The sequence below is a fragment of the Poecilia reticulata genome, chromosome 9, assembly GCF_904066995.2.
Source record: "Poecilia reticulata chromosome 9, P_reticulata-male-v2, whole genome shotgun sequence".
NCBI lineage: Eukaryota > Metazoa > Chordata > Actinopteri > Cyprinodontiformes > Poeciliidae > Poecilia > Poecilia reticulata.
Genome location: NC_088838.1, coordinates 4,634,772 through 4,656,240, shown reverse-complemented (window position 1 = coordinate 4,656,240; position 21,469 = coordinate 4,634,772). Strand labels below are relative to the sequence as shown.

Genomic DNA, 21,469 nt, shown 5'->3' with positions numbered 1-21,469 from the left:
ATCAAATATTTATTTCTGGATTTCCACACATCTTTTTTTTTTTAACCTAATCTTACATTTCTCTGTATTTTTGCTGGTTTTAGATGATAAAATCTCGTTAAAAAGAATTAACAACCACAAAGAAGGAAACACAGACCTTTAAAATGTTGCAGCTAAAATAAGAGAAAAGTAAATTACAAAAGAGGGGATGTAGAAGGGATCAAATTCGATCCCACTATGTATCAAAATGTGCCAGATATTTAAGTATTTTGGTTCCAAAGGGATGCCAGTGCAACACTGAAATTTCTCCACATCTTCTGAACTGAAAGACCTGAAGAGAAAAACATTAGACCGACTGCAGAAAGAAGCGGTTCAGCAAACTCTGAAGGTGCCGTTTGTTTTTGGCCTGCAGAACGTCCCCACAGAGAAGCAGCTGGAATCCTTGGTGAAATTAAGTTTTCACAGTACAGAAAGAGAGGCAACATAAACTCACATATGTGGGAAGTTACTGCTGTTGTTGTTTCAAATTGTTGTGATAAATCCCACTTTGGAAAAAAAATATATATATTTTGTGTGTGTGTTTATCTGGACTGACTTTTGCAGCCAAACCATAAAAAAAACCTCCCTATGATCTGGAACGATGGAAGGCGAGAACTCCGAGGGTGAGCTGCAAACATAATTGCCACCGAGAACATTGTTTATGGTATGATTAAATCATGTTTGGCAAATTCTCCCAATGCGTTTGGTGTGTAATACTTCATTACTCATAAAACATTTGGCACACATCGAGTATGAGCCAGTGATTGGTGAGTGTAAAACACAGACTGGCATCTGAACAATTACCTTGTCAATAAAGTGATCACGGTTGTCTCAGCATCAACTGAAGCTTAACGACCAGGTGTGGGTGCTTTTGGGTCAGATATGGACAGATCTAATGACCCAGCAAGATCTAGAGAAACTCATCCATGCATTTATCCTTAGTTGCATTGATTACTGCAGTAGTGTCTACCTAAAAAAAATTTCACAGCTCCTGCTTGTGTCCTCAATAAACCAGAAATGTATAATAAGTAAATCATCCCACTTGTAAAGTTCTTTCACTGGCTCCCTGGAGCTCAGAGAATAGACTTTCAAATATTACAGTCGTCTATAAGTCACAGAACGACTTCGCACCACAATACATTAAAGATCTGCTGTTGTTGTGTCAACTTTCCAGAACTCTCAGGTCTTCTGGTTTTGGTCCTGGTCTGCTCTGCTCTGCTCTGCATTCCCAGAATCAGAACCAAACATGGAGAAGCAGTATTCTGTTTTTATGTGCCACAAATTTTGTAACAAACATCCATAAAACTGCAAAACAGCTGAAACCCTGAGTACCTGTTCAGAGTTGCTGTAGAACCAGAATTGAACACTGACCAACTTATTTGATGTATATTGATGCGTTTAATGATGAAACTTGAGAAAATGCTATGGTTTTCACAATTGGTGACTATGGGATGTTTTCATGATGTTTTTATGGTTTTATGATGTAAAGCGCTTTGAGCTGCCTTGTTGCTGAAATGTGCTAGACAAATATACTTGATTGATTGATTTATAAAGCTTGCATACATACAAAATGGGTCCAGAAACTTGCATATGTAACTTCACAGGCAAAATGTTGTGATTTATAAAACAAAACAAACTTGATGAGGGCTGGGGGATGTTCAATGAATACTGAAAAACAAAGTCAAGAAGTCCACCTAAATATCCCAGCATTTTATAGAGTTCATGATACAATTTGCTCTAACAATGCAATGAGAACTTTTGAAAAAGAAACAGACATTATCACACACCTTCGATTTTATCCAAGTGGTCATGAGATAATTGTCCAGATATTCAAGCTTTTCTTTCACACCCACAATGTAATCTTAATTTGATCTGATCTGTGGATGGTGACAAAAGCAAATTGGCTCCTCACACCATATTTTTGCTCCAAGGAAACAGGGCAACTATTTGAATCTTCCCATAGTAGCACTTTTTCCAGCTGGGGTGAAAAAAGGAAAACAGTCTTTAATCTGAGGATGTTTTTTCTTTTTAAGTAACAATATAATTTTCCTGTACTTTTATTAAGCGCAAAATTCCTAAAATAGTCTTATAATAATTTCTACATATGCTTGTTACTATTTTAACTATATATTAATTTAGATTTTTTAAAAATATTTGAAACATCTTTTTTTTATCTTTGTATTTTTGCACGTTTGCTTCAACAGTAAGCATGTATCTATTGGCCAAGTTTAGCTGGAACCGAATATTACACAAGTGTTTCCCGACGGAACTAGTACTCCGTAGCACCTCGTGCGGAATTCAGAAATCTTCAACATGGCGGAGGTAAGCTGTGTAAATTAAACCTCTTTATTTCCTCACAACTGGAGAACATAAACACATGTACTGACATGTCAGTAGTAGTGCCGGGTTTGTATTACTATTAAAGAAGTACACCGAGAATGAACGGGCGGTGTCAGCCCGCTGCTAGCTCACGGTTTGGTTGCTAACATGCTAAGCTATTTTGTTGTGAAAACAAGTTTTACATTATATCGGGCAAGGAATATGGTTAGTTGATTCTGAAAGCACTAATCTATAAAATAATTTACTGCTGACAGTAAACTGGTTCCTAAAAAAAGTAAAATCCGTGACAACTATGAAAAATGAATGCGTAATGTGGTGTTATCCTGTATAATACAGATTGTGTTAGACAATAAACAAATATCAACTAAATGAGAATCTGAATTAAAAAAATTCTCCCATTTTCTTTCCACATTTGTTCAGAGTCAATATTTTGTTAAATAGATTAATTTGTTCTCTACTAATGAGAATGTCAATGGAAAAAGTTACCAAATTTACTCACAGCCATATATGAGGCATTTATTTCTGTTGATTTTGATACTTGCTAGTCCAGATATTCAAACTCTTCTTTCACACAAACACAATGTAATCTTACTTTTATCTGATCTGTGGACCGTGACAAAAACAATTTGACCAAAAATTCACTATATGAGTAAAACAAACAGAAAAACCTGTTAATCCAAAAAGGCCAAATTTGCTTAGTTAAAAATCCTCTGAGGCCATATATAATTTTTTTCAGCTAAAAACAGATTCATTTTTATTGTGAATCCTTGTTTTTTTTTATCTGCAATCTGGCCTTAAAATAAATTGGGTGGGATGTTTTCTATTTTGCTGATCATGAAAATGTCATTAGTCTACCCACAGCAACAAAAACAAAAGCTATTTACCCAAAAAGTCCTTTTTTTGTCATACCTACATTAAAATATAGGCCAAAAAGAAACACATCTTATAAAAGAATAATGATTTTGATGCATCACTTTCCATCTTATATAGATACAAATGTGTCATTGAAAATCTCATCCTGAAACATCTATATAAAACACCTTTACTGTGGACTCCCCTTGGGAAATTGGGTGGAAGGAAAAAGTGTAGAGGAAAATAAGCACAAGCAGCAGGAATGACCACAACCTTAAGAGGATCCAAGCAACGCAATGCTTCCCTCTACTGACAAGCTTCAAGGAGATGCTGATTTTATACTCCAGAGGCACTTGGCGCCTTCTCATGCTTCAAACCAGAACCAGCACATGCTTTAATGGACATGGTACCAGTGTGTTTTAAAAGCCTATAAACTGGTTTGACCCTGAGAGCGCCGATGTCATAGCAACCTCAGCAAAACAATAGACTGTCCTCCTCCATGCTACGCTGCATTAATTCATTGAATAGGAGGCGCAACCAAGTATTGACAACATGTACTGTAGAGTACACGGACGTCCGCTCTATAGGGTGTTATTATTATTATTAAAAGGTCAGTATTATGTATTTTCCAGGCACATAGTTCCATTATGGTAAAGTCAAGTAACCGTGTTACCTTTAGGTGTTATAAATAAATGCGACTTTGTCCAGCATCTGGATTAGACCTGGATTAGACGTGGACATCAGCCATTAATTTGATGAATATATGCTGAAACATGGTTGCGTCCAGGACAGTGGCTGACCTGACCAGGACCGTTGAGGCCAAAGCAGGAAGGTCAGATTAGATTACAGGAATGTGTTAACATCTGCAGGTCCAAGGTTCTTCTTATATCTGTGTTCACCTGCTTTTACATCTCTGAAGTTCAGATAATCTGTGATTATTTTAAGGCGATATAAGTCACCTCCCCTACTTGGTTTATTAATGCTTCTTTTATAATCTTGACATAAACCTTAAGACAAAACTTAAGTATCTAAGCTTAACTTATCCTAAGTAGGGCTACACTCTATAACATAAATACGTTGTCATGCAGAGCTGGGCGATATGGCAGAGAAATCAAATCTGATTATTTTTATACCAGATTCGTTTTGTTCTTTTTTTTTTTCTTTTCTAAAAAATGAAATGACATAAGACAGAACATATTTTCATAGTTTCTTTTGTTTGGATTATCACTTCTGTGAGTTGTACTTTGGGGTATTAGAGTCAGGCTGCAGAAATATTTGTCTAATAATGGGAATGTAGTCATAATATTGCCAGACTAAAGACGCAACATTTTGTGTCTTAAAAGGAGAATAAAGCTTGGATAATTGATTTCTTTTGTTTTTCGTGTTTGAGTTCTTGATTTATTACAACTTTAATCTTGTGTTATTTTGACTTTATTGTCACATGACAGTATTCTTGTAACAGTATGACTATACTTTGGAGGGAAAAAACAAAATCTTAGCCAGACTCTTAAATTTCATCATAGAGTTGCCCTAAATTCAAAGTCCAAATAAATAGCAGCTGTAAAGCTTGCTTAAATTGTCAAATTAAATCTTTAAAAACCAAAAATTTGATTAATTGATCAAGTCAATTTATCACCCAGCCCTTGCCTTTTATATTCTCAATGTGGATGATGGACAGTAAGGCCTGTTTGGAAAGCAGTTTTTGATTTTTCTTGCAGTCCAGGCGTGAGGAGCTCCCTGAGCCTCGCCTCCACAGACATTGACGTGCTAATTCCTGTTCCCACAGACCCACAGCTTACAGGACATGAGGCAGCAGGCGGCTGTCGCAGCCAAAGTCTTCATTCAGAGAGACTACTCCAACGGAACCATGTGCCAGTTCCAGACCAAGTTTCCTTCAGAGCTGGAGACCAAGGTGGGAGACGTGTTTAACACCAGGACCCCAGCTGTCCTTTTACGAGGAACGGCAGAGTGTTCCTCGTAAAATGGCACAATCCTAATAGAAGGCTGAATGCCTCGATGGCAGCCGCTGACTTTCTGGGTTTTCTACTGTTTTCGGTCACGACCGAAGATCTGAGTTTTGTTGAAATTTTAGGAGTTGTTGTTCTTTTTCAATGTTCTCCATTATGAGCTTTGCATTCTGGGCTAATGAGACGAAATGATGTTCATCATCAACAACCCACAGCCCAGAGGTGGTCTCAGTGTTCTCCCCTGAAACCTCCAGCCAGCTGGCAGAGCAGACGCCTGCCGTCACATCACAGTCCAGCTGAGCACAGCCCCACCGTTGTAGGAAGAAGCTGATTAGAGGTTCCGTATCGCTTCCCTCTGGTAGAAAGTGAACTTTAAGACCTTCGCTCCGTTTCAGAAAACATTCAAAATGCCTCAAAGTTGCATCTAAAGTGTTTAGTGAGACTGGAGGCTGGTCTGCAGGGAGAGGTGTTGCTATAAACATCAGTATTTATTTATGGATAGGAAGGCGCCTGTTAGCCGCATTAGCTAGTGATGCGCACCTCCAGGCATCATTATTACGCATCGAGTCATGAACATAAAACCAGACTTTTCCAATCGGGGACATGAGCAGGAGAATGTCGCAGAAATGGCTGTAGCGTTCTTATTTCTGTAAAGTTTGACCTAAATTAAAGCTGAGACAATTGCATCCATCCATCCATTTTCTGCCGCTTATCCGGGGTCGGGTCGCGGGGGCAGCAGCTTCAGAAGGGAGGTCCGGACTTCCCTCTCCCCAGCCACTTCTTCCAGCTCCTCCGGGGGAATCCCAAGGCGTTCCCAGACCAGCCGAGAGACATAGTCCCTCCAGCGTGTCCTGGGTCTTCCCCGAGGCCTCCTCCCGGTGGAGGAGACAATTGCAGATGTTTTGTACAAAATGGTTATAAATTCATAAACAATTTGGTTATCAAGATCCAAGAGAACTAAACAAATTTCTTTTTTTAATAATGGACCATAATTAGTTTTTACATAATTGCCCCTTAAGAGACATAGTTGGTTAAATACTTTATTAGATATTTTATAGTATTTGGTGACTGATATAAATATGGCGATATTCTACTAATAAATGAGTTTGGTTTTTGTTGTTTACTGAACTTGTGTTTTAAATGACAGTGCACCACAACAAAAGGAAAATGATGCTGAAAACATCTCAAAACTACAAAACTACTCGTGCTCCTTTTTTTCCCCCCCACTTATTTTAGCGCCAACTCAACCAAACGACATTTCCGCAGCACATGAACATGTTAAGGTTGTCAAAGTCAAGCTAGCCTTACTGACCTACTTTCCACTTTTAAACTTAAACTGCAAAACAGAGTTTACAAGGATGTGCAACTCAAAGTTCTCAACAGAAGAAGAGGATGACTGATTGGTGGAGAGTCCAGAGTCACTGTGACGAGGAGAGAGTCGAGAAACACCTGTTTCGTTGTACATTATCGACGTCATCCGAGCCGCCCGGGATGAGCGGCGCTTCGTAGCCAGATTGGCTCTCTCCTCTCCCCACTAATGTGCTCCCATGGTGCAGCAGAACATTTCCTCATGGCTCAGTCCACAGCTGGAACCCAACCAGTCTGTGCAACATGTGTTTGTCATTTCTACTATGAGGAGTTTGATTTCAGGATTCATAGGAGCTGGTCAGCAATGTGTAAAAGCTTGTTCTCAGCTGACCTAGTACTTAAAAGCAGAATTTGTTAAATATTTGAATTTGAGTCATTGATTAAACAGTTTTGTTATTAGTTTTTTTTATTTACTTTTTAAATTTCTTTTACTGAGAATCCAAATTGTAATGTTTCTAAGTTTTCCCCTCCAGAAAACCAGCTAAGCCAGGTGGTAGGGGGCGCTGGGGCGGTCCACCAGCGGCGGCACACCGTTTAAATTTTTTTTTAAAAGTTAACAGGAAATGTGAAAATATGAGGTTACTATGTGGAAGGCACTATTGACGATACATAACCACTCACAGAGTCTCACATACAATAAAATATAATTAAAATTTCTGACTTTTTTTTATTCTTGCACTAAAGTTAAAATCCAAATTACCGTAAGTAATCAACCAGTGGATCTTAAAACCAGTTATGTAATACTGGTCACATTTTAAAAGTAAAATAAATTCAAAGAAATGCTACCTAACATTTGTTTACTACAAATGGATAATCATTAAAACATGTTGTTTAGCAGGTTCTGCTGCTTGGAGTAGTATTCTGGACTGGCTTGTGACTGTTTTTTATTTATCCACGTGAATGCACTGTTTACAAGGAACACTCTGATTGCATGAAAAAGATCCGCCTGTGTTTGGTTGGTGGCGTTTACATAGAATCCATGTAAACAATCTTTTTCAATTCACAAATATACACATGCATATTGTTTTTAATTTTTACAATAATTCTACCCCTTTGGATCAGAGTACTCTATTTTTAATAGCTGCAGATTATTTGACATTGAAGGGTATGCCTAGTTCAATGCACCAATTGTAACATGTCTTTGCTGTCACTGGTTTTGATACATACATATTTAAATATACTAATTAAAATGAATAAACCAATGACGCTTAGCCTGGAGGGGGACAGTTAAAGCCTGGAGGCCCGCCAGGCCTCTAACACAGAGGAGGAAACTCCAGGTTTGCGTTTGCTGAGGCAGTAGATGGAAGTCGGACGTGTAGATGGAGGTGCAGGTTGCTGAAGTCTGAGGTACAACTGTGACTTTGATGCTCATTACCACATGAAAGAGCTGCTTCCCATCATTTCAGAAGCTTTATTGGCACGTCCCCAGGAGTCTGGTGGTCTTCAGTGTTTTTCCGCTATTTATTTCATATCCACATCAACGCTGGGCAGATGAGGCTGTGGAAGAGCTCATTCTCACTGCCATAACGTTCTTCCCCCACACATTCGTTCAAGATTAGCTGTACCTCTATTTCTTTCCTTCCTTTTTTCTTCTTTTAAAGTGCAACTCGGGGCCAAACTTTTTATGGCCTGCATTTTTATTTAATTAGTTAATTTGGCTTTTTTTTTGTTATTTGAGCCAACATTTTTTCCCTTTTTGCAGAGTTTGCATATTTTGTGGTTTTCAGAAATCACGTGGTTTGCAATGTTTTTTTCTTCAGGCATATTTGTTGTCTTAGTTTGTGTGATTTTCTTTTCTTTTCTTTTCTTTTCTTTTTTTTTGTTTTCTGTTTGTTTGTTTGTTTTATGTTGCCAAAGTACCAAGAAAGGATTTTGAGTCCATGTGGCTGCTCACTTTCTACACTGATCGGTGGAGTTTCATTAATTGTCTGGTTTTGCTGGCCTGAAGCTCACAGCGGGAAGATGCTCACAGCCTTCAAAGTGGGAAATTAGTGGGAAAATAAACTTTAGATGGGAAGTGCCAGATCCGATGCATTCCTCAAGCACAAGAAGCAGAACACTAGACAAGTTTCTGCTGCTCCTAGCTCCGCTTAGAGGATACTCACTGACTTGTCTCTTTTTTTCCCTCTCTTTTCCCGTCTCGGCACTTCATACAGATCCAAGGTTACAACAGAACACAAAAATCAGAGTTCAGTAATCGCTACATACTTTTTTTTTTAATGTGTTTTGCTTCAATACAAGTGGCTCTTCACAGAACTAACTCAAGATTTGGCAAGATTTTTTTAATGAGTAGAAGATACAAATGGATGGGATGTACAACAAAAAGTCTTAAATTAATGTAAAATTAAGGTCTTAAAATGTCTTAAATTATTTAAAAATATACAGTAGGCTGGCCTTAAATACATTAATCATTGCTTAAACAGGCTGGATTTCTACTTATACCACATCTAACCGAGTTGCCTTTGCTTGCTCATTTGGTGAAATCTGAGTCATATTACGTTTCATTTAGAAGTATCAAAGTGAAGGAGAGGCGAATAAAAATTCACTTTATTGTCATTTAGCACCACTTTGAAGACATGCACAGAACAAAATCCAAAAATCACAAAAAGCATAAGTATAGTTAAAAAAAGAGACATGTATAATAAACATAAAATAAATTGTACATATTAAAAAACAGAAATACTCTATGACTGCAAAAGGGAAATGTCTGGTAAATGTTTGTAACAGACTTCTAGAATATAAAAACTTTTGAGTTTTTTTTTAATTTGTAACGACTTTTAAAAATCCTCTTATTTTCATGCAAACGTTAAAGCTTTGAAGCCTGTGGTCAGATCACAACAAACTCAAACAGTTGAAGGATGTGAACACTTTAGAGCTCTGAGTCCAACAGTTTCACTTGGAAACCCAGATCGTGTCTTTTGGTTCGCGGACGACTGAGCGAACGTGTCTCTGAAGAGCGAACGTTTCGAGAGTTGCTTTGCTTTGTGTACTTGCGATGTTTGTGTCCAAGTTGGACCGTTTCCTGCCCGTTGCTGAGTAGAAACATTCCCGAGGCTCGTAGCCGAGGCGACCCATTTGACTCAGGAGGTGTTTCGAAATGTGGGAAGGAAGCCTAGAATTCTCTTGATGCATGACCAGTCTGAGAACATCCAGCCCCTCGTTTATAAAGACGAAAAGAATTGCTAAGATAAATCCTACACACCTTTTAAATAATTGCCCTACTGATGACCTAATTTGACCTGCTTGGTCTTGTTTTATTGCTTTCGCATGTTTCAGATTGACAAGCAGCAGTTTGAGGAGACGATACGGACGCTGAACAACCTCTACGCCGAGGCAGAGAAGCTGGGAAGTCAGTCGTTCATCGAAGGCTGCCTGGCCTGCCTCACCGCTTACACCGTCTTTCTCTGTATGGAGACTCACTACGAGAAGGTGGGATATGGAGGCTGTGCAAAGTCATGCAGTGTTCACATTTGTTTGAAGTGAGTCCATCGTACCCAAATAAGGTTTTTCAGCTTAATGGACATATATTCTTTAAGGCTGGAACTAATAATTATTTGAATAATCGTTTTATCTATCGATTGTTCTGAAGATTAGATTTATTTTGTTTTAAATGGCATTTTCTACATTGAAAGATTCAAATAAATAATTTCTTTTTCTTTTTTGGATGGGAAAAATGAACATTTTATTGTCTAAAATGCAGTAACGGCATTCCTTTAGTAAATCTGAACTGGGTGAAGCTAAAACTTGAGGAGTTTTGGCTAAAACCTTTTCCCAGGTGTTTTTATCTTGAATGAAAAAAAAATTAATAAATAGATTTTTATATATATATTCACATTTCAGTACAATTTTTGCTAAATTACTGCTCTGCATCTGATGAGCAAATGGCCTTGTAAGTACGTAAGTAATAACCTGTAAGCTCCAGTCAGCAATCAATTGATTACCAAGTTAGTTTACACGTACGTCAATAATCAATTAATCAAAATCAAACCGATTAATCTTTTCAACCCTAGTATCTTTTCTTTCTATTTTGGGATTTGTGTTCTCAAAAGTCACAATTTTGTTTTAAAACTTAGCTTTTTTTTTTTAGGTTTTAAAGAAGATTGCCAAATATATCCAGGAACAAAACGACAAGATCTACGCGCCACGAGGCCTCCTGCTGACAGATCCCATCGAAAGAGGACTCCGAGTCGTATCCTCCCACTCTCTATGAAACCATTAATCCAATTTAATATAACCTTTTTTCTTTTTTTCTACAAACAGTGATGATTGTAAGCTACAGTCCTCATCATAAAAACAGCCGTCTCGTATGAGCCTCTGGATTTCCAGGAAAGGGCGCACAGCGTGTCTGAATACTCGTGGTTTTTTACTGTCCTTCTGATGGTGGTTAAATATGGAATCTAGCAGTCAAAGCGGCTTACAGGAAATCTGCTGCTATGAATGTAAACTCTTCAAAAAGTTACATAAAAGTCCTATGTAATCTATAACATCTCCACAAAACCAATGGGTGCCCAACATCCTGACTGTCGCTGCGTGTGTGAGTGTGTGTGTGTCTGTCGTGGCTCACCATGCTCTTTAATTCCAGCTGGGTGGGAAGAGGAGATGAGGGTTAACAGAATATGAGTGAAATTGTTTGCAGCTGAACTTTGTTCCCGTCTTACCGGTGGAGTGACAGCGATCTGGATTATTTCTCCAACGCCGTCAAACTGCTGCGCTGATTTTAGCAACGGATGGGGGAGAGGGGAGGAGTTGACAGCAGCTTTTCACCTGAACTACTACGGGTTTAACATTTTAACAAAAATAAATACGATGGTTTAATATTTTCAGTAGGCCTGCAACAAGCGATTATTGTATTATTGAATTGATTATTCGATTATTTATTTTGACGATTAATCGGGTGAAAATTCTCATTCTGCAGATTTTTAATTTAACCACTTTTTAAAACAATATTAGAAATACATTAGCAGATGCAAATCGATAAACCATTTCCCCTTTAAAAATAAGAACATATTTAGTTGCCTTCGATGCAATAACACAGCATTACTTTACTAGGCCACTCAAGGAGTTCTGGGTGGAACATAATTACAAGCATTAAGATTTTGCAAGTTAAATGCAAAATGTATATATTTTACCGAGCCTTGTTGAGTGGCTCAGGCCAGCACACAGAACAAGTGCGCTGTAGCTGCAGAAGGGGGGAGCTTTTAATTTGGGTTGAAACTCTGTGTGTGATCTCGCCGCAGCTGCTCTTCCCTTAACAACCTCGACCAGATCGAGATCACCATCTACGAAGACAGAAGCTTCAGCAGATAAAAGCGATCCCATGGTGAGTCCAACCGCAGCCAGAGCCGGCGGCCCGTTCCAGTAGTTCAGATGGTGATGCATCGCGCTCAGCAAGCTAAACATTTCGACAGCACGCACATTTTTTCCCAAAGTTGTAACTGAAGTTTGGAGCGCCTTGGCCCTGGAAGTAAAGAGGAGTAATAAAACGAGCTGCTCTCCCCTTTCGCCCCTCTGTCCATTGCTCTTAAAAAGAACGCCTCCTACCCACTCGGAGACGGATCCCACATCAAAGTTAGGAGCTGTGAGTAATATTACCGAGCTACTTCCCCACCAGGAAGCCTGTTTTTATGGAGCATTTTTTAGGGATTATTCTTCCTCCTCAATGTTCACATTGTAGCGCCCAGTGTTTAGTCATACTGCAAATTAAGCAAGAGCCTGATGTTTAAAACACACCAGCTAGCCAAAACCCAAGCAATGTATCCAAAAACAAAGTGATGGAGAATCTCTTAATCACAGGAGCCCTGTAGATATTAAGTCCTTCAGTAAGTGGGATTAATTAAGCGATTATCACACTTAAAAAGTCATTAGCTTGTAGACTGTGCAAGCCAAATTTGGAAGGAACTAAGAAGAGCTCCGGCGTTGCTTTTCGGTCACCTGAGGGCGAGAAACGAAGCTTTGATTCAAACTGACTGAGGCTCCAAGCATGTACGGTCAGTCACAACACGTAGGCGATTTTATGTCAAAGCAACAAACTTCAGTGTGTTTTAATGGGATTTTTTGTGAATGACAGAAAGTAGTGCATAATTGGAAAGTGGAAGGAGAGTGATGAATGGGTTTCAACTATTTCTACGATTTAAAAAAAAAAAAAAGTCTAAAGCCTCTGAGTCAGGTTTGGTTGCGCCACCTCTCGCTTTGCCACAGCTCGTTTGGGTTGCTTCACACATTTGCATAGTAAAATAATGTTGCCCATTCTTTTTGCAACATAGCTTAAACTCACGTTTTTCCACATATTGGCTTTGAGGTCAAAGTCCAGTCAGGACTTTGACTGGACCATTTTATCGCATGAATTTGTTTTAAACACTGAATTGGTTTTCTCCTAGGATTTGTAACTCCATCTATCTGCGCTCTAACCAGCTTCCCTCTGCTTAACAAAAGCATCACCATGATGAAAATGGCAATCTGGATTATGGTGCGCGTTCATATTGGATCCTGTTTTATCTGTTAGTGGTAGGAGGATAACGATACCCAAAGCTCACAAGACGAGATGAAATTCTAAAATTAAGATCTGACTAAAAAAAAATCATGAAGATCAAACGTTTGCTCCTAAAAGGCCTTTGTCCTGCATTTTTATTTATTTTTGCCACAAACTCGGCACACTCTTTTTATGATTTCTTTTAATCTCTTCAAACCTTGGGGCAGAACTTAACTATGCATGAGCCTGCAGCAAAACAGTGGCTTATCAAAGTTGCTGTATGTTGCTATTTTTTGTTACTTCATGAAATAAAAAGATATCCTGTGGCTTGCCTCCTGCATTTCTGTAACGGCAGCAGGGCCACCAATGCAGGGAGGACAGAGATGCACAACAACTCTTGTTGGAAACGTGTCACTGTTTAGAGTTTGTTTCAGCTAAAGACGACAACATGAAGGCTCGCTGTTCCCTTTGTGCAGGAGACAAAGTGCTGCTTTCACACCCTTGAAAATGTGGGAGACAGAATAACCAGTGATTTTCAGTACTTCTCTCATGCAGCAATTTAATACAATGAGGACAGAGTGAGAAAGCCCCCTAGTGGAGGATGGATCCAATAGCGATCAGTCCCAGAACAGAGTTACCAGCTGATCGTTGATGTACAAACAGTAATTTCTTTAATGCCACAAGCATTAAATACAACATTGAAAAACATCTTTTTTAAGTTTGTCAGTTAATATGAATTGATATGCATAGACATTTTTACTGTCAGCTGTAAATCTTTTTTTTTTTTCCACTGCCGTCTCTTAAACTGCATAGAATCTTTTAGTTCTGCACTTGGAATATAATAATAGTTTTCCAGCCTATCAAACTGTACAGCTTCATAAACACTGCATATAATTTGAAGAAACATTTGGAGTGGTATCATAACACAGTCTGACTGACTGTCATGTTGGTCAAAACCAGTAAGGGGAGCGTGGAAGGAGTTGTTTGGACAGGATGTGGTAGAGGAACAGCTGCCTTTCTGCAGCTGCTGATCGTAACCAATGAAGGAAATTGGTTTTAAAATCAAGTAATTGGTAAAGTAACTAAGTTACTTTTTCAAGGTAACTGTCCCGTCTCTGTCCACTGATGGGGTGAGCTGTGATTGTGACATAGCTCAACGTAGCCCTAGACCTCCAGCTGTTGGTTGTTATAGCGATGCCTCTTGCCTCCATCCTTACCCGTTGTTTGTGTTTTGTCCGTCACTCATCATCATTAATCGTTCCTACTGGAAACCTAAACTGCAGCAAAACAAATAATTTAAGAATAATCGGAGCCTCTTCTACTAGACGAAGCAATGCTGACCACAGTCGGCTGGTAGCTCTTCAATCCACAGTCAACCTCAACGAGAAACACTGTGATGTTTGATATGTCAAAATCTCCTTACACTCTAGTGAGTCCAAATGAAACCCAGAGTAAGTAATGACTTCAAAAGTTCCTTAACTCTGTAGACTGTTGCTTCTGAGCTTAATGTTGCTATGCTTCCCACTATTGCCAGTTGCTGCATATGCAACACATACAAAAGATTGTATTGGAAGCCTTTTGCTATCATCTAATGGTCAAAGTTATCCCAAAGTACATCTTATGAAGACATACTTAGTACTGATTCCAGGAATCTTTGGGTCTTATAAGGTTTCCCGCATCTCAACCGTCTCCACCTCGTTTTATTTCTGATGATACACCTTCTTGAGGCAGCATCATATCAGCCACACAGGGCAGTCCAAATACCTACAGATCTTCCACATTGCTCATCTCATCAATCTTTCTGAAAGTCCGGCTCATTTAGGACCTCCCGGGTCCAGATCATCCTGAAAGGTTCTGTTGTGTTGGAGGCAGGACGGGGTAAGGTGGCGGCTCTACAGCAGAGACGCCACCGTCAGTCAGGAGCGAGACTTTCTTAGTAAATGCGTTACCGGAGGTATGTTGTGTCTGGCAATGTCGTGACCACAGACCCCTGTGCATCGCTCTGCTGTTGGCTAACTACCCAAACGATTTCTCTGCTCATCTGAAATTCCTAGCCGAGGGATTTCAGACTTGCAGCTCACATGCAAGTCCTTTGAAGGAATGTAAAGCCAGGACTTTTATAAGTAGCTGTTGATAGAAGTGTGCATGGGATATTTACCACGGTCAAAAGCAGGGTGAACCATAGCCAGCGATCCGACTGCGGGGACTTGCAGTACATCCATCTCAGAGTTTCTGTTTCCTGCCAGGGTCTCTCCTCTGTCTCCTCCAAGCACGGCCTGATACATCCCTGCTGAAAATGAAGAAAAGCCACTCTGGTCCAGAGCTCTGATCTCTGGAATGTTCAGCTTTAATCAACGGACTCCTTATTGAACTTGAGCTCCTCCAGAACACATAAAACCTTCGTCTCCCTCCCGTCGAAGGTCTAGCAGGCTTAAAGCAGGAATTCTGTTTTCTGACCATCTGCCAGGTGAAAAGTTGAGCGGCGGTGATGGATCTGCCCCTGGTGGGAGGGGAAGCGGGCTTGGCCCTCGACCGTTCTGGGCTGTCGGAGGCCGACGGCGCCAAGTCCGTGTCCCGGCGTCTGTTTCCGAACACATTCTGCCGTCACCGCACTCTCGCCTGGCTCGGCGCACAAACCTGTAAAAATCGAGTCTGTGCAGACTGTTGGACGGGGCGAGGGCAGAAGTGATGTTCGCCATTAGCGCCGTGTTCTTTTTTCATTCCCTGAAAATGGAGCTTTCCCTTAGCTGTCAAGTTCATTTTTCACAGGCCAAAACGGGGGGTAATTTTCAGCCTTTTTTTTTTTTAATTGCTGTTATTATGCAGGGCTGTAAATCAATTTAATAAGCAGTCACCGCCTCTCTTTCAGACATCCTGATGCATGTACTTCAATGCTTCCAATTGTGTAATCAGATTAAGGCTGATCCACACATTACTGTTGGCTGAAGCCTGAGGAGCTGCCTTCAACTGTGGACCTGCTGTCAGCAGACATGGCAACCTCTTCCTCTTGTTGCTTTGCATCAGTGAGATAGAACATTGTTAAAATGCCATCTGCTCTTCAAAATATCTTAAAATAAATGAACTCTTAAAACGAAACGTAGTCTGTGAGCTCCACATGCTACCGTGTTTCCCCGATAGTAAGACACCCCCGATTGTAAGACGTATCGGGGGTTTCAGGGGGGTCGGCTAATATAAGTTGTGCCCCGAAAGTAAGACGTACCCCGAAAGTCTAGCTGCGCGCCGCCTCCTGCCCACGTCCGCACCGTCCCCCTCTCCATACGTCACCGCGCCGTCCCCTGCGCTTCCTTTTATAAAACTGTTTTGTGGTGAATACAATACTGTTCAGGTTGTTAATAAATGTTAATTTTATGGCTAAAACAAAAAATTCGACAATTTTTTTTCCAATACAAGACATACCCCGAAAGTAAGACATAGTGGGGCTTTTGGGGATAAAAAGAAAGTAAGACACTGTCTTACTTTCGGGGAAACACGGTAGTAGATACGGATTGAAACAGATTTATCCCCCTGAAATGTAAACTCAAGACAACAAAGTAAATGAGCCTAAATCAAATTGTCTGTGCATCTTTAAAAAGTCTTAAATTGATGCATCTGAAATTAAGGCTTTGAAAGGTCTTTATTTTTATTATCTTATTTTCTTCCTTTAAATGTAAGTTGGTCTTACATATGTTACATATGTTGGTGTTACATATGTATTACATTTTCTCATGGCAGGACTATTTCTTCTCATATATTCGCTGTAGTTATTTTTCAGTCAAGCTAAAGTCAGTGAACCGCAGACGTCTTCATTGTGCTCTGACTCGAGGCTTTAGACGACACCGGGAGCTGGCCACTGATATATCCTGGACAACTAGCTAGCTTTTTTTATGTCCATCCTGGCTAAGTGTGAGTTTATTGCCGACTCAGTCTTTTGTACATTTCTGTCACAGTACAGGTTTTAAACTTTATTCATAGTCTAATAAACTATATGTGAAATTGAAGTTTGATTGAATTTGAGTTGGTGAAAGTGGCAGAAACCATGTGGATCGCTCGGAGAGTCCCTATGAAAATTGTTACAATGAAATTAAAATTGTCGAAAGAAATGAAAGTTGAATTGAAATATTGCAGGTAAACACTGCTCAGAGTCTCCCAGTTTAAAAGGATTGGTGCCTATTCAATAACAGCAGGATTAAAGTGACACACTGCTGTTGGCTTGATGATTAGACAACCTTAAGTTATATTTATATTACAAATAAGATATTTTAAATTGAAAAATACAACAACCTGATGCAATTTTCTTTAGCTAGATGTCTTACCACAGGGATTTCAGTATTTTATTATTCATAATAATACTTTAACACAGCACTCAAACTCAAAATGTTTTTCCTAATTTACTTTTTTTTCCCCCTCACAGAAGTCTGAACTGCCTAATTCTCAACTTTTCACCCCAAATAAAAATCAGATTCGAGACACTTCCACATGTGGAACCGAATCGGAAACGCATCCGATTGTTTTCAAAGCGACTGCAGGCAGAACAGTCGTGTCTCATTTTATCCGACTTTTATGTCATTAACCTGAGACGTGTCATAATTCTGACCGGATCTAAACAATGGCTGAAAAACAAATCCTAAATATGAAAGAAGTCTGTCAGTGAAGCACGTCCCATCCCGGTCCCACCACTCTTAGCTCGGATTACGCATCCAGACATGTTTCTGTACATGTTTTTTAGCTCTGCTTCTGATTTTATCACAATAACGTCAGCTCCCATTGCTGAATTAACTTTTAAATGAATCTGTAAACGGCTCCGTTATCCGTTATGACTTCAGTAAACAGAGCGCCGCTGTGTGACGTCTGCGGGTCGCTCTGGGGTTCTGCATGGTTCATACTGAGGTCTGGTTGCGGTCGCATCATTGGTTTGACCTAAACCCAATTCTATACAATTTACAAAAGCTAGACTAAATTCATTTCCAAAAATTAAAGAACGGTTTGTAAGAAATCAAAGTCTAACCGCTTTACCCATGGTGCTCTTTCGCAACTTCATCAAATGACGTCTTCCTAGCTACTTCATCACAAATTATTTATTTATTAAATTTTATTTTATTTTTTTTAACTGTTCCCTAGAAACGGGGAGTAACGCTCAACGAACCCTTTGGCTCAACTTACCCTGGTCTCCCCTAAGCAGTTTAATGAGTGGAACTGAACCGTCTCAAGGTTTATATGGCGGAACAAGGAACTGAGGGTACACTATAAAACATCACCAATTACCAAGAGATAAAGGAGTAATGCACGACTGACTGTGTTGTTTACTGGTGTGAAGAGGGCTATGATGCAAAGTGGAAAGAACTAGAATTAAGTCAGATTGACATTCCCCTTCTAGCTCTGCTGGGTGATAAACACCTAGAGATGACGCGTTCAGAAAGCATCTGGTTCAGAGGGTTCAGTGAGCCCCTCTTAGAGAAGGGGTCTTGGTCATTAAGATGTTAAAAATCCAGGATTTTTTTTTTCCTGTAATTTCATTAATTTTTTTTCTGGTGAAAATTGTACCTTTATTCTGATGCTATTATGACTAAATTCTTGTAATTAAACAGAAATTCTTATAGGCGAGCCATAATACTCCTTTATAAAACTCACAGAAGGAAAAATTGTATTTTCCTTTTTTTAGAAAAGAAAGTGAGGGGAAAAAATCTTTTAAAAATCGCATCTGGTATGAAAAAAAATTTTTTTTTAAAGGGGCAGTATTATGTAAAATTGCCGTTTTTTTTTTTTTTTAAGCTTTACATCATGTTGTATTGTTGTTCCCTCGCCAAAAACGTACCTGGAGCGATGCCTTGATTCTGTCATGCACGTTTGAGAATTCTTTCGTCTCCCATGGCAACCATTCAGCTGTGCAAAACGCCTGGCTGCTCTCATGTCTGAACAATGTGGTCGTACTTGTTTTAGTTTTAATGAAACGTTCAGCTGATAGCTGTCGCTGCTTTTCTTTTTCTTTTCAGTCAGCATCACATTATCTTAATGATTTCTGCTTTTGTTTGTTTGTTTGCAGCGGAGCAGCAGAACCAACCTCCCCGAAGACCTCCATGACCTACGACCTTAACGCTGCGTCATTACAATCCATCCCCTCCACCTGGTGTAAGAGCATGTGTCTTTCAGAGAATCCCTTTGAAGAAATGTTGTAGCAACATTTGCTTTTAATGTGCCCTGTTTTGTATTTTAGTGCATTTAATCCAACTACAAATATGATGAAATAAGAGTTGAACTCAGAATTTAACCAGTGTTTTTATGCTGGACTAATGCAGCTGTTTGAACGTTGGTGTTTTTGGAGAAATACCCTCATTTTCTTTGTTTTTTTCCCCCTTTTGGAATGGTACAGCCATCAAACAGGGTCACATATTTTGTAATGTTTTCCAGAGCTCACCTGTAATGTTTGGGATCATTGGTTGTTGGGGGTTTTACCTCACAATTTGTTTTCTAAAAGGTGTTTGCTAATTTTGCACCTATTTTTATTTTTATTTAAAAGTTTTTGCACCTTATCTGCCTGTTTCATAAACGTTAGTGTTTATTTAAAGCTTATTTGTCCAGCGGAAAATTTTCATCCCTGTAAATATTTGATTTGTACGTAGTGATTTAACAGTGTACCATACTGTAGGTGCTGTGAGTGTGCGCTATGCATAATATTTGGCGGCTGTTCATTTTTATTAGTAATATGTACATATACTCCAATATTGCCTTCGACAGAAGTATTGAAAGTGCTCTTGCTGGTGGACAGAGTCCAGAATTAGAACAGTTTGCCGTTAACACATGGTTGGGGTTAGCACATGTTACAAAAGCACAAGCTTCACTGAACAAGGTTGATGTTCTGGTTCTGCCAGGTCCAAATTGAAAACATGTACTGTTTTTAGAGATGCACCAGTCATGCTTTAAATAACTTTAGAACTCAAACCATCCAATCAATGATTCAGAAATCTAATAAAGGTTAAAGACTGACGCTTCAGTTCACCATCAGAGCCACTACCTCTACCATGGAACCTGCAGCACATTTTGTTTTTGAGTTCCAGAAATCTGTTCGGACCAGAAAATGCCCGATCGGTGCATCTCTACTAAAACCCAAAGTTCTGTCCCTTTCCTCTGAACCTGAATTAGCATTAATGAATCCTCCCGTCTCGCAGTGGGACCTGGGAGCTGCTGTTGTTGGGCTTCACTCGTCTTAAAGCCACTTCATGTACAGGTATCCAGATTTGATTGTGAGCCAGGTGGAAAGTCTTGATGTCTTCTGTAAATAAAAGTTTGATCTGTTTTAATTCTTTAGATTATGTTGAAGCTTTTTTTTTTTATTTTGCCAAATGAAATTCAAGTGTATTGATAATCTATTCTAGATGATATGCTAATAAATCTTGTTAATATGTGATGCTGTGCTGTGCTTTGCTTTGTTGAGTCCTTTAAAAAAAAAGTGTAGGTTTTAGTTTATAAATTTCAGATAATTCACAGATAATTAACTCAAATTAAACTGAAGCTCATGAACATTTGGTGTGTTTAGATCAAGGCTCGACGTTTTCCATCATGTTTGCCAGACGCCACAGTGAACTCAACACCTAACACCGATTTCTGAGGATTCAGAAATCGTTCTCGATTTTTGGTAACTATAGAACAAGTTCTCTCTGGCATTGTTGTTGTTCTACAGACCGTCAACATTAGTCGTTAATTAAATTCTACATTTTAATTAAGATTTTACTGTGTTCGTTTTCAGGTTAAACTTTGCGTAAGCATCGTAACCTCTCCCGTTTTTAGCTTTTGTTTAACATCTTCGAGCTCCATTTTGTCGCTTGTTGTAACTGCAGGGTGAGTCGAGTGCAACTCTTTTGGAGTGTGTGACTGATGGGAGCGGAGCTGTGTGTGTGTGAACCGGCTAAGCTTCCTACGGCTGTATTTAGGTTATAAGTAGATTAACACAACTTTACATTGTTCATTCTCGTTTAGGTTTCTCTGCGCTGCAGGTTTAATAAAAGCACCACAGAAACCTGAGCCTGTAAGAAAATAACTTGAATCTAAACTACACAACAATCTTGTGGTGACTGTTTAGTTTGATGGCCGTTCAAGGAATTCCTGAGACTAGCTAGAAACGATGTTGGCTATTTTTGTTTTGTGTCACTTGTCATTTCTTTACCCCCTAGTAAAACAGCCAGAGACGCAGCTTTACATATGCGTCCTGTATGTCTGCATATTTGGCTCATCAAAGGGTCCAGAATGTTTGCCCAGTCGTCAAAACAAAACTGGATGAGTTTCTACACTGTGCAGCAAACCTTCAGTCCAAGCATCCATTCTCTGTTGGAGATCTAAGACGTGTGTGAGACTGAGGACTCTGGTTTCTTCCAACTGTTCTTTGGACGTTGCTCCTGTGTACAGCCATTCCCAGAGGTTGTGACTGGAATCTGGTGAAGCCACTCTGCCAACTTGAGTTTTA

At 39.4% G+C, this 21,469-nt stretch overlaps 1 protein-coding gene across 1 annotated transcript; it reads left to right on the top strand.

Annotated features, from left to right (window-relative positions):
• The first annotated feature begins 2,209 nt into the window (after positions 1 to 2,209).
• On the top strand, positions 2,210 to 20,416 carry LOC103469557 (golgin subfamily A member 7). Its single transcript, XM_008417305.2, has 6 exons — positions 2,210 to 2,340; positions 4,997 to 5,122; positions 9,822 to 9,974; positions 10,633 to 10,734; positions 11,811 to 11,865; positions 19,055 to 20,416. The coding sequence occupies exons 1-5, from the start codon at positions 2,332 to 2,334 to the stop codon at positions 11,850 to 11,852; spliced, it is 432 nt and encodes a 143-aa protein (XP_008415527.1). The 5' UTR covers positions 2,210 to 2,331; the 3' UTR covers positions 11,853 to 11,865; positions 19,055 to 20,416.
• The last annotated feature ends 1,053 nt before the right edge of the window (positions 20,417 to 21,469 follow it).